General features: G+C 39.2%; 1 protein-coding gene across 4 annotated transcripts in view; it reads left to right on the forward strand.

Annotated features, from left to right (window-relative positions):
• Positions 1-139: 139 nt before the first annotated feature.
• The window catches only part of LOC125265849 (E3 ubiquitin-protein ligase RNF166), a 30,218-nt gene continuing 5,729 nt past the window's right edge, over positions 140-24,628 (forward strand). The window contains exons 1-3 of one of the 4 annotated variants that reach the window (XM_048186384.1): positions 140-484; positions 15,909-16,065; positions 17,983-18,095. In XM_048186384.1, coding sequence (XP_048042341.1) covers positions 315-484; positions 15,909-16,065; positions 17,983-18,095 — 440 coding nt within the window. In that variant the 5' untranslated portion in view covers positions 140-314. Of the gene's footprint in view, positions 485-7,047; positions 7,125-15,009; positions 15,426-15,448; positions 15,633-15,908; positions 16,066-17,982; positions 18,096-24,628 lie in introns of those variants that run through there. The other 3 variants (XM_048186387.1, XM_048186385.1, XM_048186386.1) reach the window with 3 other exon arrangements.

Genomic DNA, 24,628 nt, shown 5'->3' on the forward strand with positions numbered 1-24,628 from the left:
ATGGAATTGTTATGAACGCGATGTCTGGGAAATGTAGTTCTATTAAACCGCCGCTCTGCGAATGCAATCGCTGTAAAAACTACAACTCCCATTGTTTTGTCCTCCTAATCGGATCGAGACCGTTCCGTTAAAGCTACCATGTAATGTTTACTTCTTTGGAACAACGGCGTGTCCTCCTCGGCTAACAGTGTTGGAGATTGCAGATGCGGTATCTAATGTCGTGTAAACCACATTTTCCCTGCGATACATTCGTTAAAGACACGGAATCCTCTTCGCATCGGCAGTATTAGTGGTTGATCCTGCTGTCCGTGTTGATGATGGCGATGTTCCGCAGTTTTGTGTCGGCTGCTCAGCTCAGGCAGCATCAGCAGCAAAATGGAGCCGCAGCAGCCGCACCTGGGGAGAGCCTGGAGAGCCAGTTCTCCTGCCCCATCTGTCTGGAGGTCTACCACAAGCCTGTCAGCATCGCAAGCTGCGCCCATACGTGAGTTTAGTGGCCCTTTTAATATGTCCATTCAGTGTTTCTGGTGATTTAGAGAAAAAACATCAATTTTGGCATTTGGATTGATGCATATGTGTGTTTATTGCAAAAATATGCACCACATGTTGACAGAATTCACCTATCCACACACTTCCAATAATCTTCTTGAAGAATAATTATGTAATGCCACTCTTTAAAGATGAAAAACTGCTCCCTTTGTGCTTTGTGCATGTTTCTTTGTCAGTCTTGGGTAATGAAAATGATGCGTGTTTTCATCTGTTTATGCATTACAATTTTCTAAACCAATTTTGAAGATGTATAAAAACGTCAGTTGAGGTTTTAGAGTTTCTCTTCCCATCTGTGGCAAAGAACAAAGCGAGCGATATTTCATAGCGATGTCTGTTTCGGATCTTTTTAAAAGAATCATTCGAACCGATTCGCAAATGAGACCGAATCTGTCTGGGAACCGAGTCGTCTGATCTTACCTTTTGATTGGGAATACAGTTATTAAAATGCTCGTTCATATTCGGTTGTAAAATGAGTTTTCATCGTCATTTTAATAATGCAAAGCTTGCTATTGGTAGCATGTGTGCTTCTGTTTTTAAGAACCAAAAATTAGCTTGACAGGGCACTTACGTGACGTAAATATAACCGCTACTAACCCCCAATTGATCACTGAATCGGTTCCTGAAACGAACGTTCAAAAGAACCGATTCGCTAAAAAGAGTCGGACTTCGTGACGTTACCTATAATGTCCTGAACACTTTTGAACTGTAACGATTGTTAAGTTTGTTAGTGTTTTTTCTGGAACAACATTAACACCAATGAAAAAGAGTATTTGAAAATCAGACAATAATACAAAGGTACACGACTGTGAGGAAAAGAACTACAGTCCCATGAAGCATTGCAAACAGCTGAATCGATGGATAAACTACTCATTAAAAAAATGATTATATCTAAAAACGATATATTTTAAATTTATTGCAAACTATGCTTATATATTCAAATATTTAAGTATTTTCAGAGTGACTCAATTGCAGTGTTTCATGGGAGTGGGCGGAGCTAAAGAGGCATGGTTTGCTTTTTTCGACTCTGATTGGTGAAATTTTGTACAGCATTATGGGTAATGTAGTTTTTCACCACACATTCTACTGTTAAATGCGATTATTTTAAAACTAAGTTGAAATAATGTGGGCTGACAGAATTGCGATGAAGAAACATAAAACTACTCATTTTAAAAATGTTGATTTTTAAGTTTATTGCAAAATATGCTTATATATTCCAATATTTACTGTAAGTATTTTCAGAGCGATTTGATTGTCATTTGCAGTGCTTCATGGAAGTGGGCGGAGCTAAAGAGGCATGGTTTGCTTGTTTCGACTCTGGTGAAAATTTTGTAGAGCATCATGGGTAAAGTAGTTTTCACCATGATTTCTGTTGTTAAACACGATTATTTTAAAACTAAGTTGAAATAATGTGGGCTGACAGAATTGCGTAGGAGAAAAATAAAACTACTAATTTTAAAAATGTTGGTTATATAAAAACAATTTAAGTTTATTGCAAAATATGCTATATATTCAAATATTTAAATATTTCGAGAGCAACTCGATTACGTCATTTGCGGAGCTTCATGGGAGTGGGCGGAGCTAAAGAGGCGTGGTTTGTTTGTTTAGACTCTGATTGGTGGAATTTTTGTGCAGCATTATGGGTAATGTAGTTTTCCCCACAAATTCTGCTGTTAAACACAATTATTTTAAAACCAAGTTAAAATAATGTGAACTATGAAATATAAAACTACTAATTTTAAAAATGTTGATTTTTAAGTTTATAGGAGAAAAATAAAACCACTAATTTTAAAAATGTTGATTATATAAAAACAATACATTTTAAGTTTATTGCAAAATATGCAATATATTCAAATATTTAAATATTTCGAGAGCGACTCGATTACGTCATTTGTGGAGCGTCATGGGAGTGGGCGGAGCTAAAGAAGCGTGGTTTGCTTGTTTCGACTGGTGGAATTTTATACAGCATTATGGGTAATGTAGTTTTTCACCACAAATTCTGCTCTTAAACACGACTATTTTAAAACCAAGTGGAAATGTTGATTTTTATATATATATATATAAAATACTATGCAAATATTTAAGTATTTTCAGAGCGACTCGATTACATCATTTACAGTGCTTCATGGGAGTGGGCGGAGCTAAAGAGGCACGGTTTGCTAAACGCGATTATTTTAAAACTAAGTTGAAATAATGTGGGCTGACAGAATTGCGATGGAGAAATATAAAAGTACTAATTTTAAAAATATTGAATTTATTTATATATATATATATATATATATATATATATATATATATATATATATATATATATATATATATATATATATATATATATAAAAATATACTATACTATACAAATATTTAAGTATTTTCAGAGCGACTCGATTACGTAATTTGCGGAGCTTCGTGGGAGTGGGCAGGGCTAAAGAAGCATGGTTTGCTTGTTTCGACTTTGATTGGTGGTATTTTTGTAGAGCATCATGGGTAATTTTTCACCACAAATTTTGGTGTTAAACATGATCATTTTAAAACCAAGTGGAAATAATGTGGGCTGACAGAATTGCGATGGAGAAATATATAAGTCATTTTAAAAATGTTGATTTTATATATATATATGTGGGCTGACGGCTTCAGCAGAAGCAAATTCCATCGATTAACAACCTCGTAACTCACAGTAGGGCTGTTTTTAAAGGTTTATAGTTATCGTTAAAAATCAATTTTCCCTATCAAGAAAATAAATGGTGTTTTTACTTCCCGACTGTTCCACTCTATTGGGTTGAAGAATTGAAGACATTTTCATAGAGGAAAACAAAATCCAGACATAAGGCGTCTGAACTGATGTAGCAGCATCAGAAAATCCCCCAGTCGCTGTGGATGGCTGAATCGGTCGCTCTTTGATCCATGGAGAATATTGAGCTCCATAACAATAGATGCATTTAGAGACACATCTGAACTGGCAGCATCTCAGATACTCGTCAAATCTTCACTTCAGTTAATCGGATAAAGGCAGCTCATAGTTTTGATTTAACAGGTTGATTACAGTAATTTGTGCCTTGATGCACTGTATTTTGTGGAGAGTGAAGCTTAGATTGCTGTTCACCTGGAGGTCCGTGTGGAGCAATACTGGGAGGAGATGCTGATCGCTGAAACACCCAGGGACTGGCCTTGCCCTTTTACTGCCCTTTCAGAAAAAAATGAATTTTTGATGAGGGAAACACTGTAACCTTCACACAGCTGCTGTAAACCTGAGGGATCCTTTTTTTCCCTTGATAACCGATGCTTAAACCTGTAAAGCCTGACGTGTGTTTTTGCTGAGTATCACATTTGATACATCAGGCTTTCAATATAGTGAGAATATGGAGGAATATCAATGATAGCAAATCAAGGTATACCAAACCAAAAAATGAGACCTGTTGTATGGAGCCGTTTTGAGTTTGAGATTAGTTTGAGCAAACTCTGTTTTTTGGCCTCAGGAAGGTGGATTATTTTTGGTAACTTGCGCCACACGGCTGACCTGCTCCAGAGCAGGTTTTATTCTGGGTTCGAGATTGCAAACCCAAGCTGGACCAATCAGCTGTGAGCAAAGTGACATACATGTGATGCAATCAAGCCACTCCCCTTACATGTCCTTCTCAAACTGCAGCAGCAGTGTTTATTCCTGCCTTGTAAATGCATTATATTTTTCATAACAATCTCTTAATCTTCAGCAGAGAAGTGAATCAAACTGACGCTCTCCATGTTCCATGTGATTGGCTGTTCATTGCTGATGTCACACTTTCAGTTGCACACAGAGTTAATAACTAGTGGTCAACCGATATTGTTTTTTTATTAATATTTAATAAATTAGAAATAACTTACTTTAGATGGCAACTTTTTTTATTCTATAATCGTATTACAGTATTTTTCACAAATAAAGAAATTGTTTGTACAGTTGAAATTGTACAGTTTACTTTCTTTGTTTAATAGTTTTATCTAATTATCTTTTTACAAAACTGTTAAACAGAGACCATAACTAATGAAGACAGAGAATGGTAACACTGTCGCTGTCAAAATAAAAGTCCCAAGTCCAACACATCAGCCAAACAGAAAAACTTATTGGCCAATGCCAATATTAAAAATAAAATGCTAAATATCGGCCGTTAATTTGGTCAACTACTATTAATCACAAACTCTGAATCAAACCCTGAACGTTTATACCGAATGTTGTGAGCCCGCTGTACCTGGGGCCTGTACCGTGATGGTAGATGAACAAACTCAGGGTTATAGGATTAGTTTCGAGTTGACAAAACCAAACCACTCCAATCTGGCTTTGTTGGTACCATGATGCTGATCATCAACTTTCTCTGTCAACTCAGGCTTTGATCCTGAGTTTGTGGAGCGCGTGCACATGAATGCATGACATCAGTGGTGAACAGCCAATCACATGCCTTGCAGCAGAGATAAACTCTGATTCACTTCAGTCAGCACCATTCAAAATGAAAATGAAGAATTTAAACGCATTTACACTAATGGAAAATACTTGTCTGTGAAAGAGGACAAATAAAAGAAATGATCTTTCTCTATCAGTGCAAGTGAAAGTTATGAAGTTAGTTTATATAGTTGATAATATAGCGATAGAGACTCAAACATACAAGGTCACATGTAGTCATATTTAAAATTTATTTACAGCTTATTTATATTACATATGATCTATATATATATATTAATACTCATTGAAACTAAATGCTAAATAACAACTGTTAAACTAAACTTGCGTGTGTGTAATGGATTAATAAAAATATAGATCATATAATTATACAAATCATATATAAATCATAAAATAATTCTAAGTAATTATCATTAAAACCAGACAATTTCATCATTAAATATTTGTTTTTACTATATAATGACCTTTAATTTGGAGGAAGAGAAACTGGGGGAGTGACTTTATTGTGTTGAGTGTGTCAGTGTCACTTTGCTCACATCTGATTGGTCCAATTTCAGTTTGATCTCTGAACCAGAACATAACCTGCCCTGGAGCAGGTTAGCCGTGGAGCGTAAGTTACCATGGCGATGAACACCGCTAAAAGTCAAGTTACTTTCATGGTACCTAAAACCCAGGATTGGCGCAAACTAATCTGAAATTTACCTGGGTAGCCAGCTAATCCAGCTTCATGGTACAGGCCCCTGATCTAAACCAAGTTGGATTTGCATGGTTTTGTCAACTCTAAACCTACTCCTAAAACAACTATCTTTTTGCAACAGGCCTCTGGAGAAATGAAAAACCAACCAAGACCAGAATCAAGTCTAAAAGTGCTAAAGTTTAAAGGGGACCTATAATGCCCCTTTTACAAGATGTAATATCAGTCTCTGGTGTCTCCAGAATGTGTCTGTGAAGTTTCAGCTCAAAATCCCCCACAGATCATTTATTATAGCTTGTCAAATTTGCCCCTATTTGGTTGTGAGCAAAAACACGCCGTTTTTGTGTGTGTCCCTTTAAATGCAAATGAGCTGCTGCTCCCGCCCCCTTTCCAGAAGAGGGCGGAGCTTTAACAGCTCAACAACAACAAAGCTGGAGAATCTCACGCAGCCAAAATGAGGATTGTCAGTAACGGTGTTCAGCCTTACATTGTTCAAACCGGAGTCGACACTGATGGAGAGACTCAGGAAGAAGTTACAACTTTTAGACGTTTCTGAATGGTTAGTGGATAAATTGATGTAGTTGTTGTAGAGTTGATTCAACTCATCCACTAGCATGTGCCGTCATGTTCATCTTTTGTGTTGAATTGACCCTCGTTTGTGAAGCAGTCCGGCGTAAAATGACGGCATGTCAACAACACTCTACTACAACAACTCTTCCTCTTCTCTAAAGCAGCCCAACATGGCCCCGCCCCCTTTGTTGTGTGTTCTCGGGGGCGGAGTTTATGTAAATTTTAGGGTTTGTGATGTCACTAACCCAGGAAGAAGCTCGTTGTAGTCCCTACCAGCCGTTTGTTGTAGCGATTTCTGTAAAAGAAAATATCTCTCTTTGCATTGAACTTTGAGTGTCGTAACTTTGCAGATGTTGTTTATGATCAAACAGCAACATTACACACTAACTAAAGTTAAAAAAGTGAAATCATAATATAAGGTTAGAGATTTGGACAACTCCTAACCATAAGAATACAGTGATGCTCAACTAATTCAAACAATACTTACTAGTTTTAGTATTAGGAAATCTGGTTCTAGTGAGTTTTATGCAGCTAAATAGGGAAGTTGAAGCAGCTGTTCTAGCCTGATGGCAAAAAGAGCCACGCTTGTCTACATACTCATTTTCTAATGCATCTACCTGCCGAATACAGATTAGATGGTTTTATAAGTAGACTAAAATAACTGTCCTAATCCTTATCTCGCTATGCCAACACCACCATATGTTCCTGCCAGAGATGCAGGTGAGATTGTAGCACATTGATTAAACTGTGGTTGACCGCCTTCATAAATAATGTGGGCTGGCGTTTCTGATGCTGTCTTTGGTTTTGCACAGAACTGCCCACACTCATATATCACATTCATATAACACATTCATGGACTGTGCAATGCTGTGGCTCATCTCAAGAGTAGGAGGCATATGCCTAAAGATTTATCCGTTTTTAAGCCTTTCTTGTTTCCTCTTTCATGTTGCTTTATTTTATTTAATTCAGAAATGATTTGGTAGTTTATCTGTGATCTTTGAGATCAGATCGACTGTTTTAGTTCCTGCGGATGACTTGTTTTTTTGAGATTGTGAACTAAAATTTCCTGATAACTCACTCACCCCGTGTCTTTCTTTCTTCAGTCAAAAATAAATTAAGGTTTTTGATGAAAACATTCCAGGATTTTTCTCCATATAGTGGACCTCAAAAACCTTAATTTCTTTTTGACTGAAGAAAGAAAGACTTGGGGGTGAGTAAATTTATTAGAAAATTTTAATTATGAAGTGAACTAATCTTTAAGTTAATAATGAATTTTACTTTAAGAGCAGTGTTTTAGATTCTGTCACAGTTATTTTGCAGAGACACCAAAGTAAATCATTCATATGTTGATTTCCCTGAGGAGTGTAAACACTGGGGCTCTTTGGCACTATCACAGCATCGCTCTGATTGTTTGAACATCCTGACTAGTCTGAGACAACAACGTATAGCCTCAACCACCGAGGTCTGTTTGTTTTACTAATGGCAGATGAACGAGTGTTGGGAAAACCTGTGTGGATCCTATGAATCCTACGTTGGTTGTATTCTCTTAGATCCTCAGAAAACTTTGTTTAAATTGGGGCTGTCGATTTAACACATTAATCTAATTAATTAGTTATGGAAAAATAACACGTTAAAATTATTTAACACACCCGTCCCGCTCCAGACCTACGTAGTTCATCTTACGTTTCATACAGTTGATTGGTGAAGAACATGAAGCAGGGCAACAACTCACCGTGTGATGCAGTTCGAATGACCCTAAAATTCAAGATATCAGGGCAAAAATGCTCCTGTATGACTTTTTGTCTCATATTTTTATCATAATTAAGCAACATTACACGAGTAATCAATCGGGTAAACCAATGATTCAATGGCTCATTCTTAAAGAGAGCCATTTCCTTAGGGGCTGTTTACACGAAACCATTTTCAACTAAAAACGAAAAACTATGCATTTTGGTGGCCTGAAATTGCAAACTTTTGAAAACGGGTTTCAAAGTGCAAATTTTTGAAAACAGTCTCTATGTAAACAACAAAAACACAAATCTGTGAAAAGATGGCGTCATGCACATGCGCATTACATGTTCAGTATAGTGTTTCATCGCCATCTAATGGCCTGCCAGCAGAATACAGTGTTTTTATTCATTTTCACGGATTCATATGAATGGGGATCATTTTGACAAAGGAAAAACTTCTCAGATTTAAGCATATCGTTGTTGTGTAAATGTACACTTAATTCCGAAAACACGTAATAAATTACTCATTTAGACATTTACTGCCACCTACTGGCAGTTTTTGTTTCTTATTTAGCATATCATTTCATTAAAAAATAATTTCATATTCTGGGGATAGTTTGCCCAAAAATGAAAATTCTGTTTATTTACATACCCTCGTGTCATTTCAAACCTGTATGACTTTTTCTTTTGCGGAACATAGAAGAAGATATTTTGATGAATGTTGGTAACCAAACTGTTTTGGTTTGTAAATGTATCTAAATACCAATTCAGATGCAGCTTCTGAAAAAAAAAAATGGCTGTTGTAGCCTAAAAGTTTAAAATTCTATGTTGAATCAAATAAAATATTTCTTTCTGAAGCTACTTTTTGTAATGTCTATTTGATGACTTTAAATGATCTTTTGGGGGTACTTTCTCAGCCAAATTTGATGTGCGATTATCATCACATCATGTAATTAATTCAATTAAACATTTTAATGGCTTGACAGCCCTAGTTGAAATGAAATAAGGCTGATCTTGACTTCATTAGACGGCTGGTAGAGTTTGGATCTTAATGTTCCTGGTTCAGTGATGCGTTGAAGCACAACTGCTTTTTCTGGAGCTATTGAATTATTCACCACAGTTAAATGAGATGAATGGGGTGGGAACTTAAGGAGATAAAAGTGAGAGGATGAGAGGAACCAGCAGCTGATAAATGAGAAAATACAACGAATGGAAGTATAGACTTTATAAAATCTTTATAAATCTTTATAAACAGACTGCAGAAAATCTGAAGAATGTATGTTTTTTTTTTGTTTTTTTTTTGAGAGAGAACAATGGACCACAGTAGCCTTCATGGGCCACAACAGCAGGAGGTAGACTAGCATAGCTCATTCCAGAACAAATACCACTCCACATATTGTCTACTGTAGTTTTACCTGAGGTGAACCATGTTCTTATTTTAGAGAAACAACCATATTCTTCTGTTTCTGTTCTCTATTCTGTTTGACTGCTGTATGACATGAGCCATGGCTCATCTGACCCACCAAAATGATCATCCACTTGAAAACATAGCCTTTGTTATGCACATAATGCAATTATGATGTGATTTAGGCAATATTGCAGTTTAACTTTACCTCGTGTAAACACAATACCTCAATCAAATTGATGCAATTAAGCTCATAATCATAGCAACCATAATCATAGTAAAATATGTGTAACAGTATATTAGATCAGTGCATTCGATCTTAAAGTGACAGCAGCCTAATAAACCTGCTGCCGTCTGTGTCAATAATCATAGTAAAATATGTGGCATATGGTGATTTTAATAGCAATAAACAGGTATGTGAACACTAGAATCACATCTAATCCACACTAAACCAAAGTGCACATGTGACGTACGGATGACGTGTCATGCTCCTGCAGTGATGTGCAGATTTGTAAACATGGTGGTAAAGAAGGCATTAGGGGTGGGCAATATACCGGTAGATTATCCGATTAACCGGTAGAAATTTGTCAACCGGTATAGATTCTGTATCGTGGTTACGCTTGTGTGATGTTGCTGAGCTGCACCATCACAAAAGCGAATCATTTGAATGCATTTTTAAGCCTTGCAGTTTAAAAACATGGTTTTAAACTATTCAAGCGCAATAAGCATCAGGAGAGGGCTCATTTCAGCATATGCGCACGCTGTCTGAGAGACCGTTTCAGAGCGCACACATTTAATGTGTCAAAATGAAAGAAAGCACACGTGTAACAGTATATTAGATCAGTGCATTCGATCTTAAAGTGACAGCAGCCTAATAAACCTGCTGCCGTCTGTGTCAATAATCATAGTAAAATATGTGGCATATGGTGATTTTAATAGCAATAAACAGGCATGTGAACACTAGAATCACATCTAATCCACACTAAACCAAAGTGCACATGTGACGTACGGATAACGTGTCATGCTCCTGCAGTGATGTGCAGATTTGTAAACATGGTGGTAAAGAAGGCATTAGGGGTGGGCAATATACCGGTAGATTATCCGATTAACCGGTAGAAATTTGTCAACCGGTATAGATTCTGTATCGTGGTTACGCTTGTGTGATGTTGCTGTGCTGCACCATCACAAAAGCGAATCATTTGAATGCATTTTTAAGCCTTGCAGTTTAAAAACATGGTTTTAAACTATTCAAGCGCAATAAGCATCAGGAGAGGGCTCATTTCAGCATATGCGCACGCTGTCTGAGAGACCGTTTCAGAGCGCACACATTTAATGTGTCAAAATGAAAGAAAGCACACGTGTAACAGTATATTAGATCAGTGCATTCGATCTTAAAGTGACAGCAGCCTAATAAACCTGCTGCCGTCTGTGTCAATAATCATAGTAAAATATGTGGCATATGGTGATTTTAATAGCAATAAACAGGTATGTGAACACTAGAATCACATCTAATCCACACTAAACCAAAGTGCACATGTGACGTACGGATGACGTGTCATGCTCCTGCAGTGATGTGCAGATTTGTAAACATGGTGGTAAAGAAGGCATTAGGGGTGGGCAATATACCGGTAGATTATCCGATTAACCGGTAGAAATTTGTCAACCGGTATAGATTCTGTATCGTGGTTACGCTTGTGTGATGTTGCTGTGCTGCACCATCACAAAAGCGAATCATTTGAATGCATTTTTAAGCCTTGCAGTTTAAAAACATGGTTTTAAACTATTCAAGCGCAATAAGCATCAGGAGAGGGCTCATTTCAGCATATGCGCACGCTGTCTGAGAGACCGTTTCAGAGCGCACACATTTAATGTGTCAAAATGAAAGAAAGCACACGTGTAACAGTATATTAGATCAGTGCATTCGATCTTAAAGTGACAGCAGCCTAATAAACCTGCTGCCGTCTGTGTCAATAATCATAGTAAAATATGTGGCATATGGTGATTTTAATAGCAATAAACAGGTATGTGAACACTAGAATCACATCTAATCCACACTAAACCAAAGTGCGCATGACGTACGGATGACGTGTCATGCTCCTGCAGTGATGTGCAGATTTGTAAACATGGTGGTAAAGAAGGCATTAGGGGTGGGCAATATACCGGTAGATTATCCGATTAACCGGTAGAAATTTGTCAACCGGTATAGATTCTGTATCGTGGTTACGCTTGTGTGATGTTGCTGTGCTGCACCATCACAAAAGCGAATCATTTGAATGCATTTTTAAGCCTTGCAGTTTAAAAACATGGTTTTAAACTATTCAAGCGCAATAAGCATCAGGAGAGGGCTCATTTCAGCATATGCGCACGCTGTCTGAGAGACCGTTTCAGAGCGCACACATTTAATGTGTCAAAATGAAAGAAAGCACACGTGTAACAGTATATTAGATCAGTGCATTCGATCTTAAAGTGACAGCAGCCTAATAAACCTGCTGCCGTCTGTGTCAATAATCATAGTAAAATATGTGGCATATGGTGATTTTAATAGCAATAAACAGGCATGTGAACACTAGAATCACATCTAATCCACACTAAACCAAAGTGCGCATGACGTACGGATGACGTGTCATGCTCCTGCAATGATGTGTAGATTTGTAAACATGGTGGTAAAGAAGGCATTAGGGGTGGGCGATATATCAGTAGATTACCCGATTAACCGGTAGAAATTTGTCAACCAGTATAGATTCTGTATCGTGGTTACGCTTGTGTGATGTTGCTGAGCTGCACCATCACAAAAGCGAATCATTTGAATGCATTTTTAAGCCTCGCAGTTTAAAAACATGGTTTTAAACTATTCAAGCGCAATAAGCATCAGGAGAGGGCTCATTTCAGCATATGCGCACGCTGTCTGAGAGACCGTTTCAGAGCGCACACATTTAATGTGTCAAAATGAAAGAAAGCACACGTGTAACAGTATATTAGATCAGTGCATTCGATCTTAAAGTGACAGCAGCCTAATAAACCTGCTGCCGTCTGTGTCAATAATCATAGTAAAATATGTGGCATATGGTGATTTTAATAGCAATAAACAGGCATGTGAACACTAGAATCACATCTAATCCACACTAAACCAAAGTGCGCATGACGTACGGATGACGTGTCATGCTCCTGCAATGATGTGTAGATTTGTAAACATGGTGGTAAAGAAGGCATTAGGGGTGGGCGATATATCAGTAGATTACCCGATTAACCGGTAGAAATTTGTCAACCAGTATAGATTCTGTATCGTGGTTACGCTTGTGTGATGTTGCTGTGCTGCACCATCACAAAAGGGAATCATTTGAATGCATTTTTAAGCCTTGCAGTTTAAAAACATGGTTTTAAACCATTAAAGTGCAATAAGCATCAGGAGAGGGCTCATTTCGGCATATGCGCATGCTGTCTGAGAGACCGTTTCAGAGCGCACACACCTGAAACGTGCGCACATGCAGTCATACAGCGTGTAAGTACTGAACTAAGTTCATTTTTTTTGCACCTTGTTTGGCTTAAATGGTCAAATACACACATTTAATGTGTCAAAATGAAAGAAAGCACATGTGTAACAGTATATTAGATCAGTGCATTCAGTCATAAAGTGACAGCAGCCTAATAAACCTGCTGCCGTCTGTGTCATTAATGTTAATCAAACAATCTCATTGCTCTCGACTGAATTGATTTTGTATCTTTACAGGGTTAGTTCACCCAAAACTATAAATTTTGTTATTAATTACCCTCATGTCATTCCAAACCTGTAATGATGAAATCACTGACCTCCGTGTGAAGTCTCTTTTACTTCCTGCTATGTGTGAAAGCTTGTCAAATTATTGTCTGTTATTTCAGACCATCAAATTTCCTGCCCAAACCCTGTCTGGAACATTGAGTCATTCTCTTTTCCCCTGATGTGTACAAAGCTATGGAAATAGCTTTATTCTCCTAAGGGAGGAAGGGCAGCCGTCGTGCTCGGGTTTAAGCAGTGAAATACAGGGACTGTAGAGGAAGAGGCCTAAGCAGCCTCAAGCCCAACTCACCACCAGCACCTGCTTTCATTTGCTCTCATTATGTCTGCAATACTCAACAGCAGCACAATGAAGCAGGAGAGAGTCCGCAGCACTCACACTAGAAACAAGGTCAACTCTATCTATCTCTCTCAGGGAAATATTCTCCTGTAAAATTGTATTGGACCAAAAATCATAAATTCTGGTCAGGCAATATAGATTTGTCAGTGGCCTATGATAGAACCGATATCTAAAGAGCCGAGTTGCCAGTGGCCAGTTATTGTGATATTGGCCAGGAGTTTTTTAAACTGGCATGAAAATTTAGAAAAAGAAAAGAGAAAAAAAAATGTTTTGAAGATATTCGTTAAATGTATGTAACAGAATCATTTTTGTGTTGTTAAAAGTACCGACCGAGATACAAAGTCGGTACTGAAATTTAAAAAATGTGATGCTTTGAATGCTGTTGAGGGGATTCGTAAACACCTCTGATTGGCCAATGTGTTCATGCGCTCAACAGATATGTCTGTGATTGGCTACAATGATCAACGCTTCAAAAACATAAATAGACATCAGTGTCGCTCTTCACCGAGCGCTCACAGATACACACGGGGGCATTTGAATTGATCGTTGATCATTGTAGCCAATCACAGACATATCTGTTGAGCATGTGAACACAAAGGCCAATCAGAGGTGTTTACGAATCCCCTCAACAGCGCTCAAAGCGCCATATTTTAAAAATTTCAGTACTGCCTTGGTATTGCGGTCGGTACTTTTGACAACACTAGAATCATTTGAACAAATTTACCAAATTTCATATTATCATTTCAATTATCTTTATAAAAAAAAAAACGACTCTTCATAAAAGTTTCTGAAAATGCTGTATTACTAAATATATATTTTCAGGTTATCTCATCCTACAGTTAATATAAAGGTAATATTTTCCATAAAATAATTTTAAAATATGACATTAGTACAAAGGCATTATATAAAAGACAATTATTTGATTTTTGGAATTTTCTTAAAATATTATTAGACCCATTTATACACAGTATAACTAACATGCTGTGGACACTAAACGACTTGCCTGAGGTAAATGTAATGCTAAATGAGATATTATTCTCAAGCCGTTTTATTGATGTCTTTTTGCGGTTAAATAACACCGGTTGAGAGATTACACGCATTTCTAGATCGCCTGTTCTTCTTATTATGGGTTAGCAAACAGTGTTGCATTATCGTCCGCCCCCTTCTGGATTGGAGTGTGAATTGCTTGTGACTGACTGTATTCATTGTCTGCCTGCATGAACCAAACCGTGACGTCCATGCCGTATGGTTCAGGACGAATACATGCCGTTACACCCCTATTATCCACACTGCATAACTAAAGCTTGCAAGACTATAGACTGCATCTATATAGTTTGCACAGTTACAGAATGTAAATTGGTAGTAATCTATGACATTAACAAAAGAACCTGACTATAAATACGCAAATATTTATTTGTCTTACCTTTTTGTATTCCTGCATTTTCAGGAATCATGCTCATCCCTGATTGTTACAGTCTCACAATTTACTTCATTTAAGGCAGTGGATCACTGTGGTTTAGTGGTTTGACAGCCCTAGTTTTAAAAAAACACTTATTTGACCAAAAACTCAGAGGGCAGAATGCAGTTAATTACAGCATGACACGACTCTTTGAATTTTTAGGAATCTTGCAAACGCAACGCTACGCTTAGCGACTGACCTTCACTTCCTGTTCCCCTGTGAGTCAGTCAGTGCCGCATTTAAGTGTAGACAGTGATGGAGTGGCTCTTGATTGGCCCCGGCCCTGGATTCAACAGTGCCGTAAAACGCGGCGTAAGCCTGGCGGACAAAAAGCTCAGAGTGATTCATTGCATTTACAGTCCCATAAACTCTCGCCTCATCCGTCAGAAAGTGACAAGGCTGCCACCGCACGTTCACTAGCCATTTTTTGCTGATGCTGCCATGTATTTGGACCCAAGCTGAGTCACGCCAGCTTGAAAGGTGATGGCCAGATTCCTGATAGTCTGATACATCAGCATTTGTTCAGCTATTCACAGGCCTGTTGCCTGCCAGCCAGAGTTCATTGGTTCAAAATCGGTGTTCTCCTCAGAGGCTTATGCAGTTAGTAAACATTTAGCGGACACTTTTATCCAGTGCAGCTTATAGTACACTTATTACAGGAACAAGTCCTTCGGGAGAAACCTGAAGGTAAGTGCCTTGCACAAGAGCGCGATTGTGATAATTCATGGTTTGCTGTTTGCTCGGATCAAAGACGTACCGATAGAGCTGGTTTAGGTTTAGGGCAGAAAAATAATAATAATCTGGATCTCTTTTAAGCCATTTCAGAATAAATATATAATCGTGATGTATATTGAATATTGTCAACAGTTGAAAAACTTTATTTTAAAATATTTCAGCCATCTGTGCCATGCCCCGCTACACAGTGTGTCTGTAATACATCTGTGTGTGTGTGTGTGTTCACAGGTTCTGTGGGGACTGTCTACAGCCGTGTCTGCAGGTGACCTCGCCTCTCTGTCCACTCTGTCGCATGCCTTTCGATCCAAAGAAAGTGGACAAATCCTCCAGCGTGGAGAAACAGCTCTCTTCGTATAAGGCACCATGCCGAGGATGCAGCAAAAAGGTTAGTCCTTGTGCTTGCACAAATATGGATTTAAAAACTGTGTGTAGTTCCACAAGGCATGTTCCTCTGAACAGTGCAGCTGTCATTATGTAAGGCATTCACACTAAAAAATGCTTCAGGGACATTATAACTCCCACAGGAGCCTTTCAGAACCGCAGTGACAGTTTATAAAGTTTATAAATTAGTCAAAGCCAAACAAGCACTGTCCAAAAACTACAATTTGACACACTAAAGCCCAAAGTATGCTTCGGGCGTTCTATGACGCTCCGTGCACTCTGTGTGATGTAATTTTCGTCATCAGGAGAGTCCGCGGACGTCTGCGCATACTATCCGCATGCAATCCAGCAGATGATTGTTGAGACAGAACAGTCCACTAGGTGGAAATACACAGTTGTGATGTAAAGAGTGCTGGTAAGTCCCGGATTTCCCCAGGAATTGGGTACTTTAACACTGTTGCCAGAGCCGGCCCAAGGAAGAAGCGAACCCGTGGCCACCAGGGGGCCCCCAAGAGCACATTAAATGACAGCTTGATTTTTAAAGTGACAGCAGCCTAATAGTAAACATGCTGCCCCTTGTTCTTAAAGAGATAGTTCTCCCAAAAATGAAAGTTCTGTCATTAATTACGCACTCTCATGTTGTTCCAAACCTGTATTATTTCTTTCCTGTGCTGATATTTTGAAGAATGTCGGTAACCAAACGGTTTGAGCGCAGCGTTTTACTCAAAGTCAAACATTCTTCAACTCAAGGCGACCGGTAAAAAAAACACCAAAAAAGCATGAAAACGATGCTCAGTGCCTCAAAAAAAACGCTGCGCTCCCATTGAAAACAATTAGAAAAAGTACGCTAGCCTCTGGAAAAAAGGCTTTTGTGGACAACACGGCCTTAATGTTAATAAATGTATTATTGTTATCTTGTTACAGGTCCATCTAATCTGTTCATTTGTCATTATTTAAGTATATAATATAATATTGTCCGTTTTGTACATTTACATTTATTTTTTTCTTATATATTTATAAGAAGATACTGTTTATCTTAAGTTATTTTATTTGTAGTTGATTGTTCTGCACTTTTGCATGTTCCTAATTTCTTTTAACCAAAATTTTAACCACTCTTTTAACCATTATTAAAGTGGTTAACTTGTTTACAGTAAATACATTGTCTGCTTGTTTATTTAGCTACTTTTCAGTACACCACTTAGTACTGTAAGACTTTGAATGTTAAAGTGCATATTAACACCTTACCACTTTTGTGGGTTTGCTGCTGTTACAATTAAAAACTGTAGAAGGGCAGGCAGACATTGGTACGTGACATTGGTACCACTGTAACGTGATTCGGCGAGTTTTGTTACGCAAACCTGGTGCCGAAAGGACGATAAAAAAGCACATCCTTCTCCATCGTTTTTATTTTCATTCTTGTTTTAATCTTTGCATGCAATTCTTCTGTCCTTCCGAGCGAATGTCCTGCAAATGACACGATGATGTCTTGTAGAAGCAGTTTGTGCAAAACTGTGTCGAACGCGTCCATTCACGCTCATTTATAATTTGAAATCTGCACTGACTGTGCGCGAGATGGAGCGAAACATGAAAAATGAAGAATCCCGGGCCTTAAAATGTCCTAAAATTACCACAGTGAGCTTAGAGAGACCAATAAACCCTTTTATTTATTATGTTTATTATGCAGTTTTCTTTTTTTTTGCTCGCTGTTGATTTGACGCAGCAGTTTTGTAGATATTTTAGTTTTATGAAGTCAGCAAAACATGACTGCTTTATTTAAAAACATGACCAGCGAGGGTCACATTTCCACTGTTTACACCGCAGCGAAATAGAAATTGCAAGTTAAATGCCCTTAATGAAGGTGTTATTTGTATTAAGCTCAAGTTACTCACTTTGCTCTATCATGTTCCTCTGAATATCCCAGGTCACCCTGGTCAAAATGCGGTCGCATATTTCATCTTGCACAAAGGTTCAGGAACAGATGGCCAACTGCCCAAAGTTCATGCCTGTGGTTCCCACCTCACAGCCCATTCCCAGGTAAGCGTCGCTCCAGGGATCATTTCAGGTCAGCTTTGTGATTGGATCAGGTTCCTCAGATGATTCTACAGTACAAGCCTGCCTTATATCGTACATTATTGTTACTTCCAAAAAGTATCATGGAAAGTAAAATTTGTTGCATCATCAATTGCCAGTAGCTATTGTGTATCTTTCTCATTTTATTTATTTATTCATTATTTTATTTTATTTTATTTTTGTGCAAATGCTAGGTAAAAAAATGGATTTTGTTAAAGGGATAGTTTACTCAATTTTCACTTTTGAGTGAACTATCCCTTTAACAAAATCCATTTCTGCATTTGCCGTGAGTTTGGGTCGCTCATAACGTTCATCTGGGGACATAACGTACGCTATTCCACCAGATTTGTAGCGTAATTATTTATAAACCTATCATAACATACCTATATAAAGCATTTCTATCATAAAAAAGGGGCCAAATATTAAAGATTAAGTGGACATTTGAAGTAAATGTTGTTTGGCCAACAGTAAACAATAATTTGATTTCTTAGATTTCTTTTTGTCCTCAAAATAATTAACTTTATTCATGCAATATTCTATTTTATTCTCAAAATATTCTGACTTTAATCTCATAATGCTTTGACTTTATTCTTTATTCTTAAAATATTATGACATTAATCTTGTGTTGCTAAGACTTTTGCATAGTTTTATTTTTTTTTTACCTCGAAATAATAATTATATTTATTTGTGCAATATTCTGCTTATTCTCAAAATATTTTAAATTCAAGTTTATTGTAATTTTTACTTTAATCTTAAAGTATTTCGACTTTGTTTTTGTATTGCTACGACTTTATTCTCGCAATCTTAGATTTTTTTTGTCGTCAAAATAATTAAATTTATTCATGCAATATATTCATTTATATTACTCAAATATATTACTTAAATATTCTGACTTTAATCTCATAATGCTCTGACTTTATTCTCAAAATATTACATTAATCTTTTGTTGCTATGACTTTCTCATAAACGTGAATTTTTTTTCTTTAAAATAATTTATTCTTGCAATATACTGCTTTATTCTCAAAATATTCTGACTTTAATTTTATAATGCTGAATTTATTCTCAAAATATCACATTAATCTTAAACAACAAATCAAAAGGACTAACATTTTTTTATTTCCTTTTTATCTTCTTATTATAGGTGGCTCCGCCCACAGTGAAATTCCCATTGATTGAATATCTCTCTCTAAAATCCCACTCTATATGTAACATCAGCAATATTCTGATTGACTGTTGCATCATGCAATATTTTCAGTTTCAGTCAGGACAAACAGTGGAATCACGTCAATCAAAACTTATTGCATTGCACTTGGTTTGGACTCTGTGTTAGAACAGCGTTTTCTTTCTTTCCCCCTACGTTAAAGCACAACCAATCCCACAATTCTCTCTCAGGCAAACACTGCCTCATGACTCATGCTTCTCTGAAGCACGCAACACTCTTCGGGACAACAGTCAGAATGCAGCGAAGAGCTTAAAATATGGATCCAGGACACGTTTCATTCTTTAGAGATACTCACAGACCCACACACTAGTGGTGTAGGTAGACTTAGATCTAGAGATGTCAAACTGATGTCTGGCAGACACTGAAAGTTTTGCAGACAGGAATCCGATAAAAGTCCAATCGGATGACTCCAGGTTGAGTTATGTGTTGCGTCTCTCTGTCTTCCTTTGAAGCACAGGAAGAGCGGGACGAGGATAAGAATTAATTAGCTCTTCAAAGCAGAGCATGTTGATGTATTCCCACTGTGTCTGTCTTGCATCACGGCTATTTATCGTACTCTTTGTGGAAACATCACACAAATAATGTAGAACTATGTCACCAACATGCCACCCTTGTGCAGTAGAGTGTCCGTGACACAACGACACATTTACAGAGAGTCAGTGGTTTAAGGTTCAAAAGGCACATGTCTGATGATCTAGAACAAACTCAAGTGAGATTCAGAGCTAAAAGAATATTTAAAGTCTGCATAAAACATTCCCAACCCATTTTACTTACATAATCGGATGAATTTCTGAGCCAATCGAGAAAAAATGTAGATTAGGACTAGGGTTGTGCGATTAAGTATAGTCTATGATGGTATCGTTATTATTGTTTTAACGATGTGCGAGGTGCATTTTGAATGAGTCAATGACTGAATGAATCAGCCGTTTTAACAAATCGTTTGAATGAATGACTCAGTGACTTGCTGCCACCTACATACATCTGTAAAAAAAAAAATGTGATTATAAAAGTATCTCAGTGGGGCATTCGATTCAGACTTGCCCTCTGGATACTCCCTGATAAAGTGGCATTAAGGTTTTGGGCACAGCTGTAGTTAATTTGTCCTCTGTGGCACTCACTTGGTGCCATAGGCGCCGATCCCGTGGGCTGGAGCCCCCACGGAAATAGTACGAGAATACGAGATATTCTCCATTGATTTTAACCAATAAAAAATCGAGTGGAGCTTTCAGACACGATCTTCTCCCTTTTTTATAGTTTATTTAAGGCCGTTTCTATGGCGATATTTTAATGGCAAATGTCGAGAACACATCCAAGTGATGCGCGAGCACAAATGGCTCTGCTTTCGATCAGATACATGCGTGCACTCAAACTCAAACTCTCCTTGCATCAGATGTCAATGAGAGCATGACTCGCGACAACACTCGTGAAAAGAATGTGCTTTTGGGTCGAAATTGTCATCTTGCTGCACGGATATAATGCAAATGAAACATCCAGTTGACGTTGATTTGAGTTAAATAAGAAGCGACTTAGCTCTGAAACGTGATGTTTTTGAAATCATGCTGAGAAACTTTGTGGCTCATGTAAGTTAGTCTTCAGACATGTGCGTCAATCTATCGCTTGATTCTTCTTTCCAGGGAAATCACTGAATAAATGCACACAAACATGTCCCTGCTCTTGATATATAAACATTAATGAACTTCTTTGAACTTAATGAGGGGAAAAAAAACTATATGAGGGCAGATTCGAACCACTGATAATTAGAGCTCGGCTGAACCTTTGACTCTATTAACAAAAGCTTTACCACGAGACCATTAGGGAACACAAAAATTGAGCGCGGATTTATCTCTAATATAATATGGATGTAATGGGGGGGTGATGTGGGGCACTGGGCACCCACCAGCAGAAACATAAATCGGCGCCTGTGCTTGGTGCCTTGATGAAGCCGCACAGCTCTGGTCATGGTGACTGTGATAGAGACCTTAAGATCCTCTATTCTTGTCTGCACAAGCTTCATCTATTAATCCTGTTATGTCTCAGTCTGTTGAAGTCTTTTCCATGCTGTTTGCCGAGGGGGCTTTGCAAGTAAAATATTAAAATGGCTCCCACTGAGCAAGTAAACATCTTTGCCAGATCATCAGGGTATTCAAGCACCATGGCAGGATTTAAAGTGCCCTTATTATGCAATTTTAAAGGTTCCTAATTTTGTTTTGGAGTCTCCTACAATAGGTTTACATGCATCCAAGTTGCATCCCTGCATCCAAAAACACTTTAATTTTCTCATAATATACATTGCACATGACCTGATTGGTCACATACCCAGTCTGTTGTGATTGATCTACTCTGCTCTGATTGGTCAAACGGCCCAGTCTGTTGTGATTGATCTACTCTGCTCTGAATAGTCACACGCCCAGTCTGTTGTGATTGATCTACTCTGCTCTGACTGGTCAAACGGCCCAGTCTGTTGTGATTGATCAGATGGCCAAGTCTGTTGTGATTGGTCACACGGCCCAGTCTGTTGTGATTGATCTACTCTGCCCTGATTGGTCAGACGGCCCAGTCTGTTGTGATTGATCAGATGGCCAAGTCTGTTGTGATTGGTCAAACGGCCCAGTCTGTTGTGATTGATCTACTCTGCCCTGATTGGTCAGACGGCCCAGTCTGTTGTGATTGATCAGACGGCCCAGTCTGTTGTGATTGGTCACACGGCCCAGTCTGTTGTGATTGATCAGATGGCCAAGTCTGTTGTGATTGGTCACACGGCCCAGTCTGTTGTGATTGATCTACTCTGCCCTGATTGGTCAGACGGCCCAGTCTGTTGTGATTGATCAGATGGCCAAGTCTGTTGTGATTGGTCAAACGGCCCAGTCTGTTGTGATTGATCTACTCTGCCCTGATTGGTCAGACGGCCCAGTCTGTTGTGATTGATCAGACGGCCCAGTCTGTTGTGATTGGTCACACGGCCCAGTCTGTTGTGATTGATCAGATGGCCAAGTCTGTTGTGATTGATCTACTCTGCTCTGATTGGTCAGACGGCCCAGTCTGTTGTGATTGATCAGATGGCCAAGTCTGTTGTGATTGATCTACTCTGCTCTGATTGGTCAGACGGCCCAGTCTGTTGTGATTGGTCAGATGGCCCAGTCTGTTGTGATTGATCTACTCTGCCCTGATTGGTCAGACGGCCCAGTCTGTTGTGATTGGTCACACGGCCCAGTCTGTTGTGATTGATCTACTCTGCTCTGATTGGTCAGACGGCCCAGTCTGTTGTGATTGATCAGATGGCCAAGTCTGTTGTGATTGATCTACTCTGCTCTGATTGGTCAGACAGCCCAGTCTGTTGTGATTGATCTACTCTGCTCTGATTGGTCAGACGGCCCAGTCTGTTGTGATTTGTCAGATGGCCCAGTCTGTTGTGATTGATCTACTCTGCCCTGATTGGTCAGACGGCCCAGTCTGTTGTGATTGGTCACACGGCCCAGTCTGTTGTGATTGATCTACTCTGCTCTGATTGGTCAGACGGCCCAGTCTGTTGTGATTGATCAGATGGCCCAGTCTGTTGTGATTGATCTACTCTGCCCTGATTGGTCAGACGGCCCAGTCTGTTGTGATTGGTCACACGGCCCAGTCTGTTGTGATTGATCTACTCTGCTCTGATTGGTCAGACAGCCCAGTCTGTTGTGATTGGTCAGATGGCCCAGTCTGTTGTGATTGATCTACTCTGCCCTGATTGGTCAGACGGCCCAGTCTGTTGTGATTGGTCACACGGCCCAGTCTGTTGTGATTGATCTACTCTGCTCTGATTGGTCAGACGGCCCAGTCTGTTGTGATTGATCAGATGGCCAAGTCTGTTTTGATTGATCTACTCTGCTCTGATTGGTCAGACAGCCCAGTCTGTTGTGATTGATCTACTCTGCTCTGATTGGTCAGACGGCCCAGTCTGTTGTGATTGGTCAGATGGCCCAGTCTGTTGTGATTGATCTACTCTGCCCTGATTGGTCAGACGGCCCAGTCTGTTGTGATTGGTCACACGGCCCAGTCTGTTGTGATTGATCTACTCTGCTCTGATTGGTCAGATGGCCCAGTCTGTTGTGATTGATCAGATGGCCCAGTCTGTTGTGATTGATCTACTCTGCCCTGATTGGTCAGACGGCCCAGTCTGTTGTGATTGGTCACACGGCCCAGTCTGTTGTGATTGATCTACTCTGCTCTGATTGGTCAGATGGCCCAGTCTGTTGTGATTGATCTACTCTGCCCTGATTGGTCACACGGCCCAGTCTGTTGTGATTGATCTACTCTGCTCTGATTGGTCACACGGCCCAGTCTGTTGTGATTGATCTACTCTGCTCTGATTGGTCAAACGGCCCAGTCTGTTGTGATTGTTCTACTCTGCTCTGATTGGTCAAACGGCCAATCTATTGTGATTGATCTACTCTGCCCTGATTGGTCAGACGGCCCAGTCTGTTGTGATTGATCTACTCTGTTCTGATTGGTCAGACGGCCCAGTCTGTTGTGATTGATCTACTCTGCCCTGATTGGTCAGACGGCCCAGTCTGTTGTGATTGATCTACTCTGACCTGATTGGTCAGACGGCCCAGTCTTTTGTGATTGATCTACTTTGTTCTGATTGGTCACACGGCCCAGTCTGTTGTGATTGGTCAGATGGCCCAGTCTGTTGTGATTGATCTACTCTGCCCTGATTGGTCAGACGGCCCAGTCTGTTGTGATTGGTCACACGGCCCAGTCTGTTGTGATTGATCTACTCTGCTCTGATTGGTCAGACGGCCCAGTCTGTTGTGATTGGTCAGATGGCCCAGTCTGTTGTGATTGATCTACTCTGCCCTGATTGGTCAGATGCCCAGTCTGTTGTGATTGATCTACTCTGCTCTGATTGGTCAGATGGCCCAGTCTGTTGTGATTGATCTACTCTGCTCTGATTGGTCAGACGGCCCAGTCTGTTGTGATTGGTCAGATGGCCCAGTCTGTTGTGATTGATCTACTCTGCCCTGATTGGTCAGATGGCCCAGTCTGTTGTAATTGGTCACACGGGCCAGTCTGTTGTGATTGATCTACTCTGCTCTGATTGGTCAGACGGCCCAGTCTGTTGTGACAGGTCGACCGCTTGCAGCACGTGTCAGAAACAAAACACCCATTACCATATATGAATTTAAGCTCTTGATCTTCCTCAGCACTTGATAAACAATGATACAAACAGGAACAATGGCGTTGGGCAGCTAATAAAGACCATAAGCTGGCATTATGCAAATATGAAAGTAAAACT

The sequence above is a fragment of the Megalobrama amblycephala genome, linkage group LG3, assembly GCF_018812025.1.
Source record: "Megalobrama amblycephala isolate DHTTF-2021 linkage group LG3, ASM1881202v1, whole genome shotgun sequence".
NCBI lineage: Eukaryota > Metazoa > Chordata > Actinopteri > Cypriniformes > Xenocyprididae > Megalobrama > Megalobrama amblycephala.